Source organism: Bacillus rossius, chromosome 2, assembly GCF_032445375.1.
Source record: "Bacillus rossius redtenbacheri isolate Brsri chromosome 2, Brsri_v3, whole genome shotgun sequence".
Classification (NCBI taxonomy): Eukaryota; Metazoa; Arthropoda; class Insecta; order Phasmatodea; family Bacillidae; genus Bacillus; species Bacillus rossius.
Window position 1 is genome coordinate 38,011,549 of NC_086331.1, and position 22,950 is coordinate 38,034,498.

At 38.7% G+C, this 22,950-nt stretch overlaps 1 protein-coding gene across 1 annotated transcript in view; it reads right to left on the reverse strand.

The window, feature by feature from the left end:
• LOC134528880 (uncharacterized) overlaps window positions 1–22,950 on the reverse strand; it is a 530,965-nt gene that overhangs the window by 371,399 nt on the left and 136,616 nt on the right. The window contains exons 16-17 of the mRNA XM_063362546.1: window positions 16,788–16,973; window positions 3,775–3,894 (exon numbers count right to left, since the gene is read on the reverse strand). Coding sequence (XP_063218616.1) covers window positions 3,775–3,894; window positions 16,788–16,973 — 306 coding nt within the window. The remainder of the gene's footprint in view (window positions 1–3,774; window positions 3,895–16,787; window positions 16,974–22,950) is intronic.

A 22,950-nucleotide genomic window follows, 5' to 3' on the forward strand; every position in this document is an offset into this window, starting at 1 on the left:
CGGGTTCCTTAAACTCGCCGTCAGAAGTGCTATCTGTAGAATTTTAAGTGAACCAAATAAACTGCTGGTGTTGCCAGCGCTACCTAGCGACGTATTCTATACACTACTCTGAGAGCAAAGCCGTGGTACTCATTCCATGGAGTGTATACGAAAATATGGCAGTTTTCCCCCTCTTCCTTTTAACTTATGGTAGTTTTCCAATATGGTACTTTTCCCCCCTGTTTCGAAAAGGCCAATGGGAAAACTGCCATTATGGTAGTTTTCCATTATGGTACTTTTCCCTCGCCCCATCCGAAGTACAACTAGCGCCAGGCAGCGCAGGGCGTTCTTGGAAAATCGTGCATCAATGTGTACATATGTCGTCTGCTAACACAATTGTAAGAAAATACATGCTTAACGCATTTAAATATATTGCAGATTAATGGTGACATATTGTTATGATTTGTAACAATTATTGTTTGCAAATAGTCACGGTAAAAAATATTTATAAACGGTACATAACAAGTGACTATTTCTTACGCACGACTACTGTGGGTAGAGATCGGCAGCCACTAACAATGTTTGTTTACAGTCGGCTTTGTTTATTTCAGAACTCAGCTAAGAGTGAACAAAGAATAGTAAAAAAACGACGATTCATCTTTGCTTACCACCTCCGAAACTTTCCAGTCAAAACACGAGAACCAACAAAAACACGCGTGGCGGTCACCGTCGCTCGCAGCCCAGTTGAGTTTCTGCAGCTGAATATACTCCACGGGCAAATTAAAAATTATGTATCTTTCAAACGAGCAAGTTTGAGCAAATGCCGTTTTCAGGGCTATATTGGGTACATATTAGGGTACCTAAAAACACAAAAATCTGGTTGGGGGAAATCGGGGGAAATTTTGTAGCTCAAAGAACAGTTAGGTTTACTTAAATTTTACCGTTATTTTATTAAAATACGTTAATTTTCAAGATAGTTGTAGCTTTCCCGATACGAAGTATGTACCCTAAGAATCATAAAATAACGTAGATTAAGGTAGTACCTCTGAGAACTCTAAAATGTTGAACCAAAAGTGAGTGCATCAATCAATAAACGACGTTTTTATTACCTGAATTTTTTCTGAAAGTTGAGTTTATTGTCTTCTCTCAATTACTGTACAAAAACTATTCGTCATAACGAAGTGATTTGTGCAAATATTGATGCCCTGGACACTTATATTTCAAAATATAACTTCAGTATTCGCGGGGAAAAAAATTAATTTTAAGACTTTTGGCCAGGGAATTCGGATTTGGCCCCACTGTGCGCCGCCCCCACGCTCTGACCATGAAGAACGTCACGCCGCCTGTCATCGCCAGAACGTCATACTAGGTATGTCAGCCAGAAACAAACTGGACTTAGAATTTCTTGAAGGAAAGCGACTTGGAGATATAATATTATTTGCAGGTGATAGTCCCGCAGCCATAGCTGGAAAATATTCAAAGTCCCGAACATACTTCAACTCGGGAAGAGAGTCGTTTCGTACTTTTAAAATTATTATATGCAACTACTTGGGGAGTTAGCATATTTTGTGGTTGGCTTATGGCTCATGATGACTATTGCGGTGTCTGGTCGTTGAGCTTGTCTGCGGTAGGTGTAGTTTTCGGTGGTGTTTATCCTGGTTTGGACTTAGACTTTTCACGGCGGAGACAAAAGTGCTACGTTGGTTTACGTAGCTTACGTAACCACACTTATTGTTACGTTTTTCGAAAACACCATTACACTGATACGGCCCTAGCATGAAGGGGCAAACATTAAAATGACATTTTTTCGCCAAAATTCAGAAGTTCACATTTGTGTTTGCGATCAGATATGTAGATACGTATTATGACACTCAATGGAAACACATGTACTGAACTCTGTTATAATTGGAGTAACGATGTTTGTATGGTTTATGGAGATTACACCATGCGCTATGATGGATTTTTGAGGTGCTTAATGCAACCAGGTCCTCTACTAATAGCGGAACGACACAGGATGAGTCCTCAGCGAGTTTTCGGAGGATCCGTCAACTCGCTACCCACTCGCTGCGTACCTTGTCTGAGGAGCGAGCAGCTAGCGAATATTTGAACCTGTCTCATAATAAATGTAAATGATTTTTTCTTTTAATATTTTGACGATACATGACAGTACAATCTTAGGCATATGCCTGATAGTGCATATATATCTTGTGATTTCTTAAACAATAATCAGAGCTTAAATATTATTAGGATAACTTATTTAAAGAATTGGTATAATTGTGTATTGTAATATTTATAATTTTTTATAAAGGCTATTTTGTAAATAATAATTGTTGTTTGTTTTGATAGCTTCATAGATTTTGTAAATTACAAGTTGGATTCTGTTCCTTAATTTTGTTGTAGTCTGTATGATAATTCAATTACTGAGCAGATATCTTTGAAAATTACAAGCTTTTAGCACATTGTTTGAAAATAAGCTTGCTAATGAGTCTGGTGCACAGCTATAAAGTAATGTGCAGGGATTTAATTTTTCATTATATTGTTAAAGCATAACATATACATTAATGTTGGAATCTTTGTTACATTATCGCTTTCGACATAGCCTGGTGCACCAGCAAATGTAAACAGTCCGAAACGATAAGAAATTTGTGAAGCAAGAATCTGATTTTATAATTTGTATGATATACTATATCCTCCATTTTTTGATGAATAAACTTGTGCTTGTACACAGTGTATACTCTATTACTTCGTGGTTTAGGGAAACCCACCCAGTTACTGGGCTTGATAACTTATGATAAGTTAGGGGTGAATCACTTCACCCCATAACAGGCTTTCCTCTTTTATTGTGCTTCCAATTGTTCTTCTTTTACGTTGATGTTCCTTCCGATTGTCTTTCCTTTTAATTCGTTATACTTACAAATGAGCTTCCATTTCATTGACAGTGGATCGTTAAGTCTGTACTCAGGACATTATTGTTCTCGTAGTTCGGAGATGCCTGGTCTATACGGCTAACATTGGACATGGCATGTTTAAAATGTTCGTCGAGTATCAGCGAAAAATACCTCTTGGTTCGGAGACGCTCTGCCTATACGCCTAACATTGCACAAGACCTCGTTGGAACGTATTCCAAACATTAAAAAATTATACTCCCATGGTAGGTACAGCGAAAACATATTTATTTTGTTGTACAGGTATCTCGTATAGAGTCGTTTTCGTAAAGCAAATGATTAATAAACTTCACGAAAGGTAATGGGAAACAGAATTAAAAATTTAATTTAATCTTAGTTAGTCTTATCACTGGCCGAGAATCAAACCTAGGGCGGAAATCTATCAAATCAGTAATTATTCTAATAGGTGAATTTTTTGACAAATTTTGGAATTTTTCCCGAATTTCTTGCTTAATAAATACAGATTTCCAAGATGGCGGCCAATATATCATCATTGGCATACTAGAGGTTAGTAGACTAGGAACCTAAGCTTCTTTTAGGATTTATCGTCATATTTTATTGAATAAATCTTTTTAACATAAAATTAATTTTTTCATCGTCCAGGGATCGAACCGAGGACGGATATAGATCGAAACAATCTTGTTTTAATAAGTGATTTTTCAAAATTTTTGAACTTTCCTCAAATTTTTGGTTTTTTAAATAATATTTCCAAGATGGCAGCCAAGATGGCCGATAAGATGGTGGGAGCCTCGAGACGGTGAAGTGTCCAGGGGGATCCATCTCCGTTTCCGCGCCATCGTAGAATGGGACTAAAGGAATGATGTTTGTCGGTGGTGTCCGTGGGCGGTACCTGGGGGCAGCGCAGGCCGGCCGGGAGGACCTCCGCCTAGGTCGCCGCCAGCGCCAGCGCACACCCGCTCCATGTAGTTGGTCCCTGGGCGGCTCATGACTGCGTCGCTGCCCGCAGAGGCTGTCGAGCGGACAGAAACACACACAGGTAGCGAGATGACTCGACAAGCAATGGAGGTTCTCGTCGGGGAGAGGCGATGAGATTTTAATGGAGTGTTGCAAGAATGAATGGGTGGGGGGAAATGAGACAAAATTGAAATAAAATTTCCTTGACGTTTCCCTGAACAACATTTAAATGTCTCTGATTTTTTTATTTAACTATTTTGCATTTTCTGAAAAAACAAACCTTGAATGTGTATATTTATAATGTATATGATTATGCACTAAAAAAAACATAAGAAAAACATTGTTTCCAAAGTCTGGGTGATGGCAGACTGGAGCATTACTTCCCCCCCCCCCCCCCTCAATTTAATATCTCTAAGAATTCAAGTAAAGTAATTCCGGGAATTCAAGTATGTTCCCTGAAGTTTCCCTGATTTTCCCATACTTTCCCGAAAATTGACACCCTGCAAGAGTACCCTGAGAAAACTCACCGGTATAAACCAAACATCCACCACTTGTGAGAACTCTGATTTTGACCCTACCGGGAACTAAGTGGCGGGAAGGGAGGCGACCACAGTGGCTCCTCGACAAGAAAACACACTACAGACTTAAACCATCTCAAACATATTTTATGTAATGTCGGTCCACAGGCTTTTTCACCACACGTGAAATGCAGCATTTCAAGGCATTTGAGATATGTAGATGACTATGTCCATGCACGTGCAGTACAGTTCGCTTACAAACATAATCATGTTTATCGCGCACACGCACGATGCCCCTACTTTCCAAGCAGTGCTAAAGAGTCGGCGGGCAGTTACAACTAATTTAAAGCATGGCCAGTAGAGACGGAGAGTAGTAAACGAATGTATTTCCTGCGCCTGGCGCAGGTGCGTGGTGTCAGTGTCGAGCCACATATCTGATTGTGACGTCACGGCGGCCATCTTGGATGAGCGAAACGGGACACGGCGTAACGGGACACGGCGTAACGGGACATGGCAGCCATCTTAGATGACTGTGACCTTGACCTTTGTCATTTACCCAGACAGACATATTGGATCCGCCATCTTGGATACCGACGACTTTGTTTCTGTTGTTTGTTCCTAGATAGCGCCAGCGTCGCTCTTGATTTTTTCTGATCCGCTGGAGGCCACCATCTTGGATACCTTCGACTTTTTTTCTGTTGTTTGTTCCTAGACAGCGCCAGCGTTGCTCTTGATTTTTTCTGTTCTACTGGAGGCCGCCATCTTGGATACCGTCGAGTTTGTTTCTGCTGTTTGTTCATAGAGAGCGCCAGCATCGCTCTGTTTCGTCACATAAGGTCGATGTTCCATTACCTACCATAGCTATTATGGTCCTTATCGACATATTAATTTTAATTTTTTATGCAAAATACATTGGAAGCACTGTGATTCGAACCAGCTCAGCTCTGATCTTTAGGTTGGAAAACATACGCCTTTTACGGCTCGGCCATCGAGACATTTACCAGACTGAGAATTAAATAAGGTATATAAAAATATAACATGCATATCGGGACTTGAATTTTTTTTTTAAATTTTAAGTAATAATAGCACTAACTGTTCGAGACAGATCCGCCATCTTGTATTAAGACATTACTGTTGCCATTATCGTTACGGTCGCCATCTTGAAAATCCGTAATTTTTATGTTAGAAAATTGGGAAAAATTTGAAAAATCATAAAAAAATTAAATATTCGTATTAAATAATAAAAATATTAAAAGCCACAGTTGCACTTATCGTTACGGTCACCATCTTGGATTATATAAATGTTGCATGTTTCGTTACGCCCACCAACTTGGTTGAGTACTATGTCATCGTTACACTTTATGTAACAGCCGTCATATTGGATCCTATTAATGTTGCAATTACCGTTATGGTTGCCATCTTGAAATTTAGACGCCATCTTGGAAATCCATAATTTTTATGTTAGAAAATCGGGAAAAATTCCAAAATTCATCAAAAAGTTAACTTAATAGAATTATGATTGATTATATCGATTCCCGTCCTTGGTTCGAAACCGGTGAGGACAAAAAATAAAAGAGAAACATCAGATCATTCCTCCACAGAAGCCACCTACAGACTGACCTACCACCAATATCAAGGTATATATCGTCAGCTGGTATGACATCATGTCCGCCATCTCGTCTTCGTCCGCTGGAGACAGTCATCTTGTTTTCGTCTGCTAGAGTGTGCTGGCGACATGCTAATATAATTTTCTGTTCACCATACATTTAACCTCGTCTGTTGGCATTGAACTTTGTCATAGACATTGAACTTTGACCTTGACCTTGAGCTTTGACTTTGACATTGAATTTTGACCTTGACCTTGAATTTTGACCTTGAACTTTGATATTGACCTTGAACTTTAACCTTGACCTTGAAATTTGACCATGACCTTGATCTTTGACTTTGATCTTGACGTCCATCATGGATCCGTCATTTTATGTTCAGTACATGCTACCAGGAGCTACCACATGCTAGTTAGTGGTCATTGCCACCATCATGTTTTCGTCTGCTGGAGGACACCATCTCGAGTTTTGTGTACTCGTCTTAACATCATGCTAGTTTTATTATAACCCGATACAGTGCAGTAATCATTTATTATTACTGAGGTGCCCGCCATTTTGAAATTTCGCCGCCATCTTGAAATCATGTAATTATTTAGCTAGATATGCGGGAAAAATTCCAAAAGTCTCCGAAAAAATCAATTATTAATTTACAAATTGAATGGTTGGATTCCTGTCCACGGTTCGATTCTTGACCAGTGACAGCTGTAACTAATTAATTAATAAATTTTAGATTCTGTTTTCCATTACCTTTCGCGGAGTTTATTAATCATTCACTCTACGAAAAACAACTCAAGTCAATATAGCTGACCAACGAATTAATACAGTGCCGATTAGCCTATTATGAAAGTCTAATTTTTCAATAATCTGAATAACCTATAAGCCGTTCATGTACAAAGCCACACATATAAAACAATTGTCTTCAGTCCATGAGACCGAGACATGTCATTATCAGATGTATAGGCTAGTCATTTCAGGACCGCATGACCTTATTCGTTAGCTAATTATATTCAATTAATCCATCGTGACATTTTTTATACATACTAAAGGACCAAGTGACCTTAAAAAATATTTTAGTAACACCAAGAGGTTTTAAACTAGTAAATATTCAATCACTACATTTTGTACTACGCGCAATCAACAAAAAGGAAACACCGACAACGAAAAGGCAGCACCGCACAACGAATAGGCAGCACATTTGGAAGCACCGACAACGAAAAGGCAGCACCGCCAACGAAAAGGCAGCACCGCCAACGAAAAGGCAGCACATTTTTCATTGACTCCAATATTCATTGGCTCCAATATTCATTGGCTCCAATATTCATCGGCTCCAATAAACGTAGGCTCCAATTGCTCCAAATGCTCCAACAGGCTCCAAAAGGCTCCATCAGTCTTTTGGCTCCAACAGTCTTTTGGCTCATATAGTCATTGGCTCCAATAGTCATTGGCTCCAATATTCATTGGCTCCAGTAATTCACTCGCTCCAATATTTATTGGCTCCAATATTCATTGGCTCCTATATTCATTGGCTCCTATATTCATTGGCTCCAATATTCATTAGCTCCAATATTCACAGGCTCCAATATTCATTGGCTCCAATTGCTCCAAAATCTCCAACAGTCTTTTGGCTCCTATAGTCATTGGCTCCAATAGTCATTGGCTACAATATTCATTGGCTCCAATATTCATTGGCTCCAATATTCATTGGCTTCAATATTCATTGGCTCCAATATTCATTGGCTCTAATATTCAAGGGCTCCAATTTTAATTGGCTACAATTGCTCCAATTGCTCCACCAGGCTCCAAAAGGCTCCATCAGTCTTTTGACTCCAACAGTCTTTTTGCTCCTATAGTCATTGGCTCCAATAGTCAATGGCTACAATATTCATTGGCTCCAATATTCATTGGCTCCAATATTCATTGGTTCCAATAGTCATTGGCTACAATATTCATTGGCTCCAATATTCATTGGCTCCATCCGTCATTGACACCATCAGTCTTTTGGTTCCAAAATTCTTTGGGCTCCAAATATATTTGGCTAGAATTCTTCGAGTCTAAGAGACTATGAGGCCACATGGCTACGAGTCTTATATGATCTAGCTGGTTACGAGTTATACATGGCTTGCGAGGCTACAGAGCTACGAAGCTTCTGGTACACAAGTTTACGTGACTGCGAGGATACAGGACTACAAGTCTGCATACACATAAACAGATTCTGATAGCTTGTAAACTTATCATTGATGAGCAAAGATAGATTTCTAGTACAAGCCAGAATATCATGCATTTTTTAAATTTTTTTATATTTTTATTTTTATTTTTAAATATTTTTTTCCTGTAATTTTATGATACCTACCAAAGAAACCATGTGTCGTTTTTCTCCGTGTGCTTCTGAATATTCTTGTCAATATTATGGTGGTTTTCTCCGTGTGCTCCTGATTATTCTTGCCACAATTATGATGGTTTTTCCGTGTGCTCCTGATTATTCTTATCAATATTTTGATGGTTAATCCGTGTGCATGCGATCATCCCTGCGGTTTCGGACAAAGAACAAGGTCACACCCATCCAAGATGGCCGCCGTGACGTCGCAATCCAAGATGGCGGACCGTGAGAAATCTGAGAAGCACTAGCAGGAAGGACGAACTTCCTTCTCCTTGGACACTATCGAAGCCATCCTTCTTATGCGATCGATAGTGAGCATCCCGCATTCCGCATAAAAGAAATAAATATTATTTACCTGCAAGCAACACGTGACGTCATCTGATGTTGAAAAGCAGAACTACTTGCAGCAAGTACCTTTGCATGAGATAAATTAACTCTCGCCACTGAATAGTGCTATTGTAGTCAGTTTGAGACATGAAGTTTCGTAGCCACGCGGCCAATTAGTCATGCAGTCTCGTAACCATGCGTTCTGGAAGCTTCGTAGTCCTATAGCCTCGCGATCACGTAAACTTGAAGACTTGCAATCGCATAGACTCGTAACCTCATGGCTCGTAGTCTCGTTGTTATGATGCATTGGAGCCTCGTAGACTTGAAGCTACGTAAGCAAGTAGCATTGTAATCTTATAACATAATGCTGATGGTGCAGATGTAGCAAAAGAGAAAATTCCGTCGAAGACAGATGCTGCAATTGGAGCCTTGTAGACGAGTAGCTTCGTAGTCAAGAACTCATGCAGACTTGTATTCCTGTATCCACGCAGTCACGTAAACTCGTTTTCTAAAGACTTCGTAGCTCTATAGCCTCGCAGTCTCGTAAACTTGATGATTCGTAGTCATGTAATCTCGTAACCTCATGGCTCGAAGTCGTGTAGTCATGAAGTCTTGGGACCTCGTAGAATTGTAGCTACGTATACAAGTAGCCTTGTAGACTTGAAGCTACGTAAGCAAGTAGCCATGTAATCTTACAACATAATGCTGGTGGTGCAGTTGGAGCAAAAGAGAAAATTCCGACGAAGACAGATGCTGCAATTGGAGCCTTGTAGACAAATAGATTCGTAGTCAAGTATTCATGCAGACTTGTACACCTCTATCCTCGCAGTCACGTAAACTCGTTTTCTAGAGGCTTCGTAGCTCTGTAGCTTCGCAGTCTCTTAAATTTGAAGATTCGTAGTCACGTAGTAGCGTAACCTCATGGCTCGTAGTCAGTTAGACATGATGTCTTGGGACCTCGTAGAATTGTAGCCTCGCAGTCTCGTAACCATGCGTTCTGGAAGCTTCGTAGTCCTATAGCCTCGCTATCACGTAACATTGAAGACTCGCAATCGCATAGACTCGTAACCTCATGGCTCGTAGTCTCGTAGTCATGATGCATTGGAGCCTCGTAGATTTGAAGCTACGTAAGCAAGCAGCCTTGTAATCTTATAACATAATGCTGATGGAGCAGTTGTAGCAAAAGAGAAAATTACGTCGAGGACAGATGCGGCAACTGGAGCCTTGTAGACGAGTAGCTTCGTAGTCAAGTACTCATGCAGACTTGTAGTCCTGTATCCTCGCAGTCACGTAAACTTGTGTACTAGAAGCTTCGTAGCTCTGTAGCCTCGCAAGCCATGTATAACTCGTAACCAGCTAGATAATTTAAGACTCGTAGCCATGTGGCCACATAGTCACATAGACTCGAAGAATTCTAGCCAAATATATTTGGAGCTAAAAGACTTTTGGAACCAAAAGACTGATGGTGCCAATGACGGATGGAGCCAATAAATATTGGAGCCAATGAATATTGTAGCCAATGACTATTGGAGCCAATGAATATTGGAGCCAATGAATATTGGAGCCAATGAATATTGGAGCCAATGAATAATGGAGCCAATGACTAGTGGAGCCAATGACTATAGGAGTTAAAAGACTGTTGGAGTCAAAAGACTGATGGAGCCTTTTGGAGCCTGTTGGAGCCATTGGAGCAATTGGAGCCAATTGATATTGGAGCCCTTGAATATTGGAGCCAATGAATATTGGAGCCAATGAATATTTGTGCCAATGAATATTGGAGCCAATGACTATTGAAGCCAATGACTATAGGAGCCAAAAGACTGTTGGAGCATTTGGAGCAATTGGAGCCTATTGATATTGGAGCCCATGAATATTGGAGCCAATGAATATTGGAGCCAATGAATATAGGAGCCAATGAATATTGGAGCCAATGAATATTGGAGCGAGCGAATTACTGGATCCAATGAATATTGGAGCCAATGAATATTGGAGCATTTGGAGCAATTCGAGCCAATTGATATTGAAGCCCATGAATATTGGAGCCAATGAATATTGGAGCCAATGAATATTGGAGCCAATGAATATTGTAGCCAATGACTATTGGAGCCAATGACTATATGAGCCAAAAGACTGTTGGAGCCAAAAGACTGATGGAGCCTTTTGGAGCCTGTTGGAGCATTTGGAGCAATTGGAGCCCTTGTTTATTGCAGCCGATGAATATTGGAGGCAATAAATATTGGAGCCAATGAATATTGGAGCCAATGAATATTGGAGTCAATGATAAATGTGCTGCCTTTTCGTTGGCGGTGCTGCCTTTTCGTTGTCGGTGTTTCCTTTTTGTTGATTGCGCGTAGTACAAAATGTAGTGATTGAATATTTACTAGTTTAAAACCTCTTGGTGTTACTAAAATATTTTTTAAGTTCATTTGGTCCTTTAGTATGTATAAAAAATGTCACGATGGATTAATTGAATATAATTAGCTAACGACGAAGGTCATGCGGTCCTTAAATGACTAGCCTATACGTCTCATAATGACATGACTCGGTCTCATGGACTGAAGACAATTGTTCTATATGTGTGAGGCTAATCGGCACTGTATTAATTCGTTGGTCAGCTATATTGACTTGAGTTGTTTTTCGTAGAGTGAATGATTAATAAACTTCGCGAAAGGTATTGGAAAACAGAATCTAAAATTTATTTAATAATTAGTTACAGCTGTCACTGGTCAAGAATCGAACCGTGGACAAGAATCCAATGATTCAATTTGTAAATAATAATTGATTTTTTCGGAGACTTTTGGAATTTTTCCCGCATTTCTAGCTAAATAATTACATGATTTCAAGATGGCGGCCAAATTTCAAGATGGAGGGCACCTCATTAATAATAAATGATTACTGCACTGTATCGGGTTATAATAAAACTAGCATGATGTTAAGACGAGTACACAAAACTCGAGATGGTGTCCTCCAGCAGACGAAAACATGATGGTGGCAATGACCACTAGCATGTGGTAGCTCCTGGTAGCATGTACTGAACATAAAATGACGGATCCATGATGGACGTCAAGATCAATGTCAATGATCAAGGTCATGGTCAAATTTCAAGGTCAAGGTTGTGCCGGAAATTGGGAATTTCGACACGTTTTTTTATCTAATTTTATATTATTTATATTATTTTTGGAAATTTTATTTTTCTTTCTAATTTGGTTTCTAAAGGATGATTTACTCTTTGTTAGGCTGGTGTACCCCCCTTAGTTAAACTTTGTGCCAGTAGTCTGAAGCACCTTTCCCAGAGACCTATAGGATATTTTGCAGATCTAAGACTTTGTTGGCAGAACGTTTAACATTTCCCTCGCTTACAGGCACTTCTCAGGCCTGTAACGTTACTTCACTTAATTACTAAAACTGCATACAACAGCTCTGGACGAGCTGTTACAATTTCTCAGAGGCGAGCTGACCATAGCCTTTACCGTCACGAATATGTATTAGGTTCACTCCCCTGGAGTCACGTCATTGCCGCTTGTTCCCAGCGTCGTTGCGCTTTTGTCCACCCCCCTCCCGTCTCGATTCTAAGATTTCGCCTAAGACCAATGACCGGTCATTAACCCCAGCAGACAGCGACCGTCTCCAAGGGCGACGGGCATAAAAAATGTGTGTGCCAAGATGGACCACCCCACGACAATAATTCGCGGCAGAAACAGTAACTTATTATTTTGGCCGCCAGAGTGTAGCACCTGACTGCCCTTTTATTCCCTTGTTAAAGCAGACGCCTTGAGCGAGTCGATTCTTTTTTATTTCAGACACCCCTCAACAGGTAGTGCTAATGTCTGCCAGTGCTACCAACTTCGAGACATCAGTCAGAGTTTTTTTATGATGCCCACTCGGGGAACTTCGGAACCTTTCGGTCCGGACTCCCAGTCCCCCCCTCCACTTTTGATAGAACAGTTACTTTTAATTACGAGACGCGGTTCTTCGCGAGACACTTCGCGTCGCGACTGCAGACGGACCATTTGTGATTATCGGCGAGTCGACGAGACACTGCAAGACTTCCATCCGGCCGCAACAGACTATGTAGTCGCCTAAATAAGGGATGCTATCCCTGTAATTTTTTCAATCAGTTTAGTCCGTCTGCTTAGTTAAAGAGTAATAGTTAGTTTTTCTTTTAAATCTTTTTTTGAAATAATGAAAACAACCGCGCCCAGCCGCGCATTCGCGGGATCCAGTTCCTGGCTGGCGACGCATCGGTAAATAGAAGCCAACTTCCCTGTCTGGTGAGTTACGATCCGCGACTTTCCTCAACCTCCCCTTAACTTTTCCGGGCATTTTCTGCCCCGTATACTGTCTGTGTACAATTTCTGATCAGTTTTTATTTGGACTGTTCGTAGACAGGGTCCGAGAGCCGGACGCCGAATTGGAACTTTCATCTCCCTTCTTCAACACCACACAGGCGCCCTGGCATCATGTTCCCGCGTGATCTCCGGGAAACGAAGCCCCGACCACCGGTGCTACTGTGGCTTTCAACCTTTTTTTGAATTTACCTAAATTACGCCGTCAGACGCAGTTCATCATATAAACATAATTTATGGACTTTAATAATATATACTGGGATAGTTTAAACATATTTGGTATTTTTTATTAGTTATGTATTTTTTTAAATGAGACCTTTTTATAATTTTAATTAGGGCTGGCCCATATTTTTTCTTTCTGAATATACCTGAGATCTGTTTAAGTACGTAATTTATATTGTATGTTTATATTTTTTAATATCTGTTATAAATTTTCCTTTATCAATTTTACGTAATTATATTCAGACGGAATCACACCTTGTTTCTGTTCATTTCTAATAACAATGTGAAACCTTAAAGATCCCCAGCACAAGGTCAAAGTTCAAGGTTAAGATAAAATTTCAAGGTCAAGATCAAGGTCAATGCCAACAGACGAGGTTAAAGGTATGGTGAACAGAAAATTATATTAACATGTCGCCAGCACACTCTAGCAGACGAAAACAAGATAACTGTCTACAGCGGACGAAGACGAGATGGCGGACATGACGTCATACCAGCTGACGATATATATCTTGATATTGGTGGTAGGTCAGTCTGTAGGTGGCTTCTGTGGAGGAAGGATCTGATGTTTTTCTGTTAATTTTTGTCCTCACCGGTTTCGAACCAAGGACGGGAATAGATATAATCATTCATAATTCTATTAAGTTAACATTTTGATGAATTTTGGAATTTTTCCCGATTTTCTAACATAAAAATTATGGATTTCCAAGATGGTGTCTAAATTTCAAGATGGCGACCATAACGATAATTGCAACATTAATAGGATCCAATATGACGGTCGTAACATGAAGTGTAACGATGACATAGTACTCAACCAAGATGGCGGGCGTAACGAAACATGCAACATTTATATAATCCAAGATGGCGACTGTAACGATAAGTGAAACTGTGGTTTTTAAGATTAAAATTTTTTTATTTAATTCGATTATTTAATTTTTTTTGATTTTTAAAAATTTTCCCGATTTTCTAACATAAAAATTACGGATTTTCAAGATGGCGACCGTAACGATAATGACAATAGTTACGTCTTAATACAAGATGGCGGATCTGTCTCGAACAGGTAGTGCTATTATTACTTAAAATTTAAAAAATCATTTCAAGTCCCGATATGCATGTTATTTTTTTTATATACCTTATTTAATTCTCAGTCTGGTAAATGTCTCGATGGCCGAGCGGTTAAAGGCGTATGTTTTCCAACCTAGAGATCAGAGCTGAGCTGGTTCGAATCACAGTGCTTCCAATGTATTTTGCATAAAAAATTAAAATTAATATGTCGATAAGACCATAATAGCTATGGTAGGTAATGGAACATCGACCTTATGTGACGAAACAGAGCGATGCTGGCGCTCTCCATGAACAAACAGCAGAAACAAACTCGACGGTATCCAAGATGGCGGTCTCCAGTAGAACAGAAAAAATCAAGAGCGACGCTGATGCTATCTATGAACACACATTAGAAACAAAGTCGACGGTATCCAAGATGGCGGCCTCCAGTGGAACAGAAATAATCAAGAGCGACGCTGGCGCTGTCTAGGAACAAACAACAGAAAAAAAGACGATGGTATCCAAGATGGCGGCCTCCAGCGGATCAGAAATCAAGAGCGACGCTGGCGCTATCTAGGAACAAACAGAAACAAAGTCGTCGGTATCCAAGATGGCGGATCCAATATGTCTGCCTGGGTCAAGGACAAAGGTCAAAGTCACAGTCATCCAAGATGGCTGCCGTGTACCGTTACGCTGTGTCCCGTTACGCTCATCCAATATGGCCGCCGTGACGTCACAATCAGAGATGTGGCTCGACACCGACACCAAGCGCCGGCGCCAGGCGCAAAAAATACATTCGTATACTACTACGGAGGCAGCGTTCCAGGTAATTGGGATAGAAATTGGCTTGGCATTTTCCTGGAATGATTTCGCGAAAATCATTAAAAACTTAAATAACTGGCAGGATGGGGGTTACAACGAGTATCCTTACCACTCTGAAACTCATTGTAATGCCATCTTGCCACCTTAATTAACCAATTACAATTACAAAAAACATTTATGTTACTATTTTTTTCTCTGTATTTCTATCGAAATGTCACATTAACTTAAAATTTATAAAGTCGTCCTCATGTTTCAATAAAAGCTGAAGTGTAGAATATCGAATTTTTATGTATTATTTCCAGTGCAATTATACTGCCAACAGTAATCATACATTTTTGTACACATAATTTACTTGTAATGGGAATGCCATAAGCATTTTTTTTTAATTTTCCAAAATAATTTGCAATTTAAAAATGAACCAGTCTATAATGGGTATACATCTAGTAATGTTATTAATTCAAAACACAAAATGTCGATACTTTGATGTTTATTGTGTTTCACGCAAAATATCTGAACTAATTTTCGTGAAATTTTAAGAGATAGTCCAGGACCCGGGAAATACATACGTAAAAAATACTCTACGCAAGTGAGTGGGAAAAATGCATCAATACCATCACAATATCATGCTTTTGAATGTTGGCTCATATACCTACATTTCATGAGAATTATTTCAAAGTGGTCGCACATATACAAAAATAATTTAAAACATGGTGATTATTTGTCAATTTTAAATTAATCCCAGTACTTTTTAAATTTAAACTTCTTTCCTGAGGGGGCAACAATTTTCGAGCGTTACGAAAATTCCGTTCGCATGAGGGACCATTTAGGTACGTGGTGGATGAACCGATAGAGGAGGTGAATGCGTCAGCGGCGACGCCACTCCAGCGCATGCACTAGCGGTCGAATGGGAAGACGTCAAGGGGAGGGGGTTGGGTACGTAGCGAAGCATGCTATATGCTAGTTGTAACGGCCAGAAAGGGAGATAGCATGGGAGAGATATTAATGACGCAGCAGTGATGCTAACGAAATCTCGTAATGCTCCTTGTGTTTTTCTACTTCTTAGTTTTTATAATGGCTTATGATTGACACTACCATATTTATTTTTTATTTAAATTATCTACAATTTATTTATTCATGTGGTAAAAGTTATTGATTTGTGCAATTAACTTTATAAGTATAATTCACTTTTAAGTGAATAGTGTGATTAAAAATGTAAATAATTTATCTATTCTCTATCTATATCTAATATGCACGAAGTATCACTTCTGTCACACTGGACTCCAAGCACACAATTTTTATTACTGTTCTGCTTTCTGTAAGAGTGGCAACGATATTTGTAGTGAAAATGTAGCATATGTATAACTTCAATGCTGTGCTCTAAACAATATACATATTTCCTCTGCTCATTCCCAAACTGATTCATATTCCGTCTCTTGCTAGACAGATTTGTGTGCAACAATGCAAGTGAGTGATGATGGCAGCGGAAAAACGCCAGTGTAAAAATGTGTACAAGTGCCATAAAGCACTCCGCTTCCATGATTCCCATTCATATTTAATGATGAAACGTAGCACTCAAATTCACTTATCCCATTTAACCAAATCCTTGATGCTCGATTGGTAATTCCAAACACAGCTGCTACAGTCATAAATCCAAGATGTTGGTGATCAGTTTATGTTAAAGTTACACTCACCTCGATCATCACCACTTATGAAGCACTGGCTGCCACTGGCGTAGTAGGAGAACGATCTGCAGATGAAGTCAGGGTAGCCGAGACACCTTCTCTCGCACTCTCGCTCGTCCGTCACCAGTGGGATGACGATGTCGAGGTAGCGAGGGTACGAGTTTGGTACCGACTGGAAGTGGCAGCGGGTCTCTTCTGCAGGTGGAACACATGTCAAGACATCAGTTCTGCCTACATTACATTATGTGTAAGGCTTGTGTTCCATGGATGTCCATAATACCAGAATTTATGGCGGGGAAGCCAAATATATGGGTAAAGAATGCACTAGTGGTTTGCAGTACATCTTCTCTGAAATAAAAAAAAAAGACCTCACCCCTGATATTATCCCAGAAAATTTTCTGTGAATAGATACATTTCTAATACCAGAGGATTCTAGGGACAAAAATTAAAAGCAAGAATAAATATATGTACTGTGTCCACTTGTTGAAACAGGACAGAACTGGTTGCTCGTCTCCTCTGCAAATGTATCACACATCACACAATTGCGGATCGGTTTGCAGCACTTTATCCAGTGAAATAAATTAAGTACCTTCGGAATCTGATGGAATGAATAGAATCGGTAGAAATTACCATCACATTTTCTCTAGGAGTTTTTAAAAAACAATCATATATTTTATTTCGGACACTGTGGATAAAAAATATTCTTTACAGCATACCGAATGTTAGGTACAAGATTGGCACCGACTGTTATTGGCCGAACTTCTTTGTTAGTGGTCCATACATCATCACATAAATGTTATGCTAGCATTTGGGACTCAGTGAGTTGAGTGATAACATTTCAAGCTAAGGCAAGTGTGATATAGTTCATGTTTGTTTGTAAATATTTATCCATTTGTGGTTATTTGTAATCATATGTAACTTTATTGTCTCATTCTATGCTTAGTAGCTTCCTTTACGGAAGCCTATTATTACATTTCTTTAGTACAGAAATATGTACCTCATTGTATTATACTTGTGACATAAATTGTGAATTTATAGAATATATTATGATTACACAGACCAACAATAGTTTTTTACTGGGGTATTTGGAGCTGATTTCATATGAATTTGGTGCCCTGAATTCAAATATGGCGTTAGTTTTTGCCTAAAAGATCATATTTCTAAGATATAACGTTTTAGTGAAATGTACATTTTTACATTATTTTAGTATAAATCCATGAATCGAATCTAAAAATAAACATGAAATTCTTATTATTAAATTACACAAATATTATTATATTATACAAATATTCGTAGTATATAATATTATTACTATATAATATTATAAGTATATAGGCCTACTAATAATATTATATATATATAAAGATAGTACCAAGTTATCCATTAAACCAACTAGTCACTCAACATTTCGATAGCTTCTTTTTCGTGATCTTCTTGAATATATCTTGCATTAGTCCCTTTTTAAACTTCAGCAATAATCTGCGTATCCCATCTTCCTTGATAGAGGTTCTCTGTAATTTTAATATCTCGATGAAATCATTCACCTTGCTCCTCAATGATGTCTCCTAAATTTTCAGGAAAACGTTTCAAGTCATTTGTAAATAGTGCACCTTAATACTCATGTTGCTCTGCTTTTTGTTGGCCCAGAAAATTTCCGAAAGCTGCAAGAAATGAAGTCCAGGATTTTCGCTCAGCCTCCTTCATGTAATTTAAGAAGGTTTGGTTCTTAATGAATGTTCTTATTTTTGGGCAGTTTAATATACCTGCTTTCATTTTTTCCTTACTCAAGTTAGGTATTTTTTCCCCTATAAATACAAAGCATGATCCGTCCTTATCAAGAGCCTTTAGAAACTGATTCTTAAGGCCCAGCTTTATATGCAGTGGAGGAAAGATGATTTTCTCTCGTTCAACTAAGGGTTGGTTACTAAAGTTTTTCTCCAAAGAACATGTCTTCTCTCCTAGGCCACTGTTGTCTAACCCAGTAGTTTGTTTTGTCTCTGCTATCCCATAGGCACAAGAAACAAGGATATTTAGTGTGGCCACTTTGCTGTCCGAGGAGAAAGTTTACCATTTTTGAGTCCACACAAATCACCCATTGCTGTTCACGATACCTTATCTTCTCCAAACCAAAGCTATGGTGCCATATGTTTCTTTCATTGTCGTTGAGTGAACAATTGGTTTTGAACCATATTTTTTCCAATATTATAGTAGAACACATTTCAAGCTACGTCTATCTCAAAAAGTATAGCTGATAAAACAACGAATTTCGTATTTAGATTCTGCGCCCTAAATATAGCTAAAATCAGTTCCAAAATCCTAGGCACCAAAAACTAATTTTTTTCTTGTTGGCCGTTGTTATATTTACTTGAGTCTAACATCTCAACAGCGAGATATTTAGAGATGGAAGTTCAACAACACACAACAATTTAACTGGCGAAGGATTCGGCTATGGCTTGCAATGAAGAACCAACCAAGCTTTTGACTAGAATGATTTAGGGAATAATGGAAAACCAAAATAGGATTTGCCAAACAGGTATATGAAACAGAGTCATCTGTAATCAAGTTTTGTGTCTTACCACTGTGCCAATTAGCTTCATGTAGCATTTTATTTCAAAAGAATATTTAATATTTATTATCATGGGAAATGTAAATAACATTTGAGATTAAGTGTTAAAGTGAAGTATGTATAAACAACAAACCACTTCAATTGTATCATATTTCATAACGCATAATGCAATGAAAAAACTTTAACATAGTATTTCAGATAAATATTATGTATACAACATTAGTAGTATGTAATAGGGCATCCGGAAACTGGCTTCTGGCTGTGAAGCCTGTGGATCCGACCGCCATATTGGATTTTGACGTCACGGCCGCCATATTGGACTCAAGAATTCCTCAAAATTCCTCAAAAATGACTCAAAATGTCCCCTTTTGAGGAAAAATTTCCCGTTTTAGTCCATAAAAATCCCACCGGCTGAAAATTCCTAAAACTGGCTTAAGCATCCATGTCTACTGCCTCCGATAAGCCAGTTTTAGGATTATGATGTCACCGTTGCAATTATCGTCACGGTCGCCATCTTTAAAATCTTTATTTATTATCCGATTTTAGTGAAATTTTTTTTTAAAAAATTATAAAGAAAAAAAATTCAATTAATAAAATTTTAATGAAAACTATTTTAAAAACATACATTTACGACATGAAGCTCGGAGTCTTTGGTTCGAACCCGTTGAGGGCAAAAAAAATGGTGACTGATCCTTCCCTCCGTGGTGGCTGCTGACAGACTAACCCCCACCACTTATGTCAAAGTATATATCGTCACCTGGTATGACGTCATGTCCACCATATTGAAAATCCGTAATTTTTATGTTAGAAAATCGGGAAAAATTTAAAAATCATAAAAAAAAATTAATTAACCGAATTATATAATAAAAATCCTTAAAACCACCGTTGCACTTTTCGTGACGGCCGCCATATTGAAAATCCGTAATTTTAATGCGAGAGATTCGAGAAAAATCGCAAATTCATCAAAAAAATGCTTATAAGAATACCGATTGATTATTTTGATTCCTGTCCTTGGTTCGAAACCGCTAAGAGCAAGAAAAACAACAACAGATCCTATCTCCAAAGACGCCACCTACAGACTGATCTACCACCACCAATACCAAGGTATATATCATCAGATGGTATGACGACATGACCGCCATCTTGTCTTCATCCGCTGGAGACCACCATCTTGTTTTCGTCCGCTAGAGTGTGATGATACCATGATAGTATAATTTTCTGGTCACCATACCTTCGTCCTCAACTGTTGGCATTGAACATTGACCTTGACCTTGAACTTTGTCCTTGACCTTGAACTTTGACCTTGACCTTGAATGTTGACCTTGTCCTTGAAATTTGACCTTGACATTTGACATGACCTTTAAATTTGACCTTGACTTTGAAATTTGGCCTTGACCTTGAAATTTGACCTTGACCTTCATCTACGACTTTGACCTTGACAACCATCATGGATCCGACATTTTGCATTCAGTATATGCTACCAGAAGGTACCACATGCTAGTGGTCATTGCCACCATCTTGTTTTCGTCTGCTGGAGGACACCATCTTGTGCGTGTACTCGTCTTACCATCATGCTAGTCTAAGTTTTACCCGCTAGAGTGCAGTAATCATTTATTATTTTTGCTGTGACACTCGCCATCTTGAAATTTGGACACCATCTTGAAATCATGTAATTATTTAGATAGAAATGCGGGAAAAATCCCAAAATTTATTAAATAAATCACTCATTAATTAACATATTGATTCGAATCGCTCCTGTCCTTGGTTCGATACTCGATCGATGCAGTAATGTTTAATTTTATGTAAAAAATAATAATTTCAATAAACCATGTTCAACATTCTTAAAGAGACTTTAAATTCTCTACTACCATCATCCTATCAGACATCAAGACCAACATCTTGGAAAATTCGTAATAATTAACATAGAAATTCAGGAAACAGTTCAAAATCCATTAAATAAATTTGCAAACAATATACTGATTAATTGAGACGACTAAGGTCCTTGGCACGATCCTGGACGAAGCTAAAATAAATTTAATTTAAATACCAGAAAAGTGTAAGTTTCGAGAAATAAAACACCACAAAGTCTTTTACAAACATAATATTTATTACACAATTTCTATCCTACTACAGGATCACTTGCGAAAGCCAGCAATCTTATAAACATTTATCCCTGCATAGACGTGGAACGACTACTTCTTAGCTCCAAATGCTCCAAATGCTCCAAATGATCCAAATGATCCAAATGCTCCAAATCATCCAAATTCTCTAACAGCTCCAAATGTTCCAAAGGCTCCAAATGCTCCAACAGCTCCAAATGCTCCAACAGCTCCAAATACTCCAACAGCCTTTTCTTTCAACAGCTCCAATGATATTGGGCTAAAATGCTACGAGTCTAAGAGACTACGAGGCTACAAGGCTACGAGTCTAAAACACAGGAAAAAACGGAATGTACACACAGTACACACAGGAAACGGAACGTATACACACAGTAAACACAAGAAAACGGAACGTACACACAGTACACACACACAGGAAACGGAACGTACAAACAGTACACACAGGAAACGGAACGTACACACAGTGCACACAGGAAACGGAACGTACACACAGTACACACAGGAAACGGAACGTACACACAGTACACACAGGAAACGGAACGTACACACAGAAAACGGGACGTACACACAGTGCACACAGGAAACGGAACGTACACACAGTACACACAGGAAACGGAACGTACACACAGTACACACAGGAAACGGAACGTACACACAGAAAACGGGACGTACACACAGTACACAAAGGAAACGGAACGTACACACAGTACACACAGGAAACGGAAAGTATACACACAGTAAACACAAGAAAACGGAACGTACACACAGTACACACACAGGAAACGGAACGTACACACATTACACAAAGGAAACGGAACGTACACACAGTACACACAGGAAACGGAACGTATACATACAGTACACACAGGAAACGGAAAGTACACACAGTACACACAGGAAACGGAACGTACACACAGTACACACAGGAAACGGAACGTACACACATACAGTAGCGGAAACACAGGATTAGTTGGAAATCAGAATACAAGAAATAAAAACATTAAATTTTTACTTTCAATATTTAATTTATTTCTCAACATTTTCTGCTAGCTTGTGAACTTCTCATTGTTGAGCAAAGTTAGAGTTCTAGTACAAGCTAGCAGAATCCTTTGTATTTTTTCGTTTTTATTTTTTTATTAATTTTTTCTGTTTTTTCATGTCATTAAAGAAAACTTGAGGCGGTTTTCTCCGTGTGCTACTGATTATTCTTGTCAATAATATGTTGGTTTTCTCCGTGTGCTACTGATTATTCTTGTCAATATTATGGTGGTTTTCTCCGAGTGCTTCTGGTTACAGATGAGAAATTGATCTCCGCATGAAGCACTTTTTACCTAATGAGTTATGTCATTTTATCCTGTGATGCAAATAAATTGTTAATTTCTGGTACTAAACCAGAACTTATATTTTTTTATAAGGTGGATTTCCAAAAAAAAAAAAAACATTACTCAGTCCAAAAATATCTGATAAGGCGGAGGAGAAACACTAT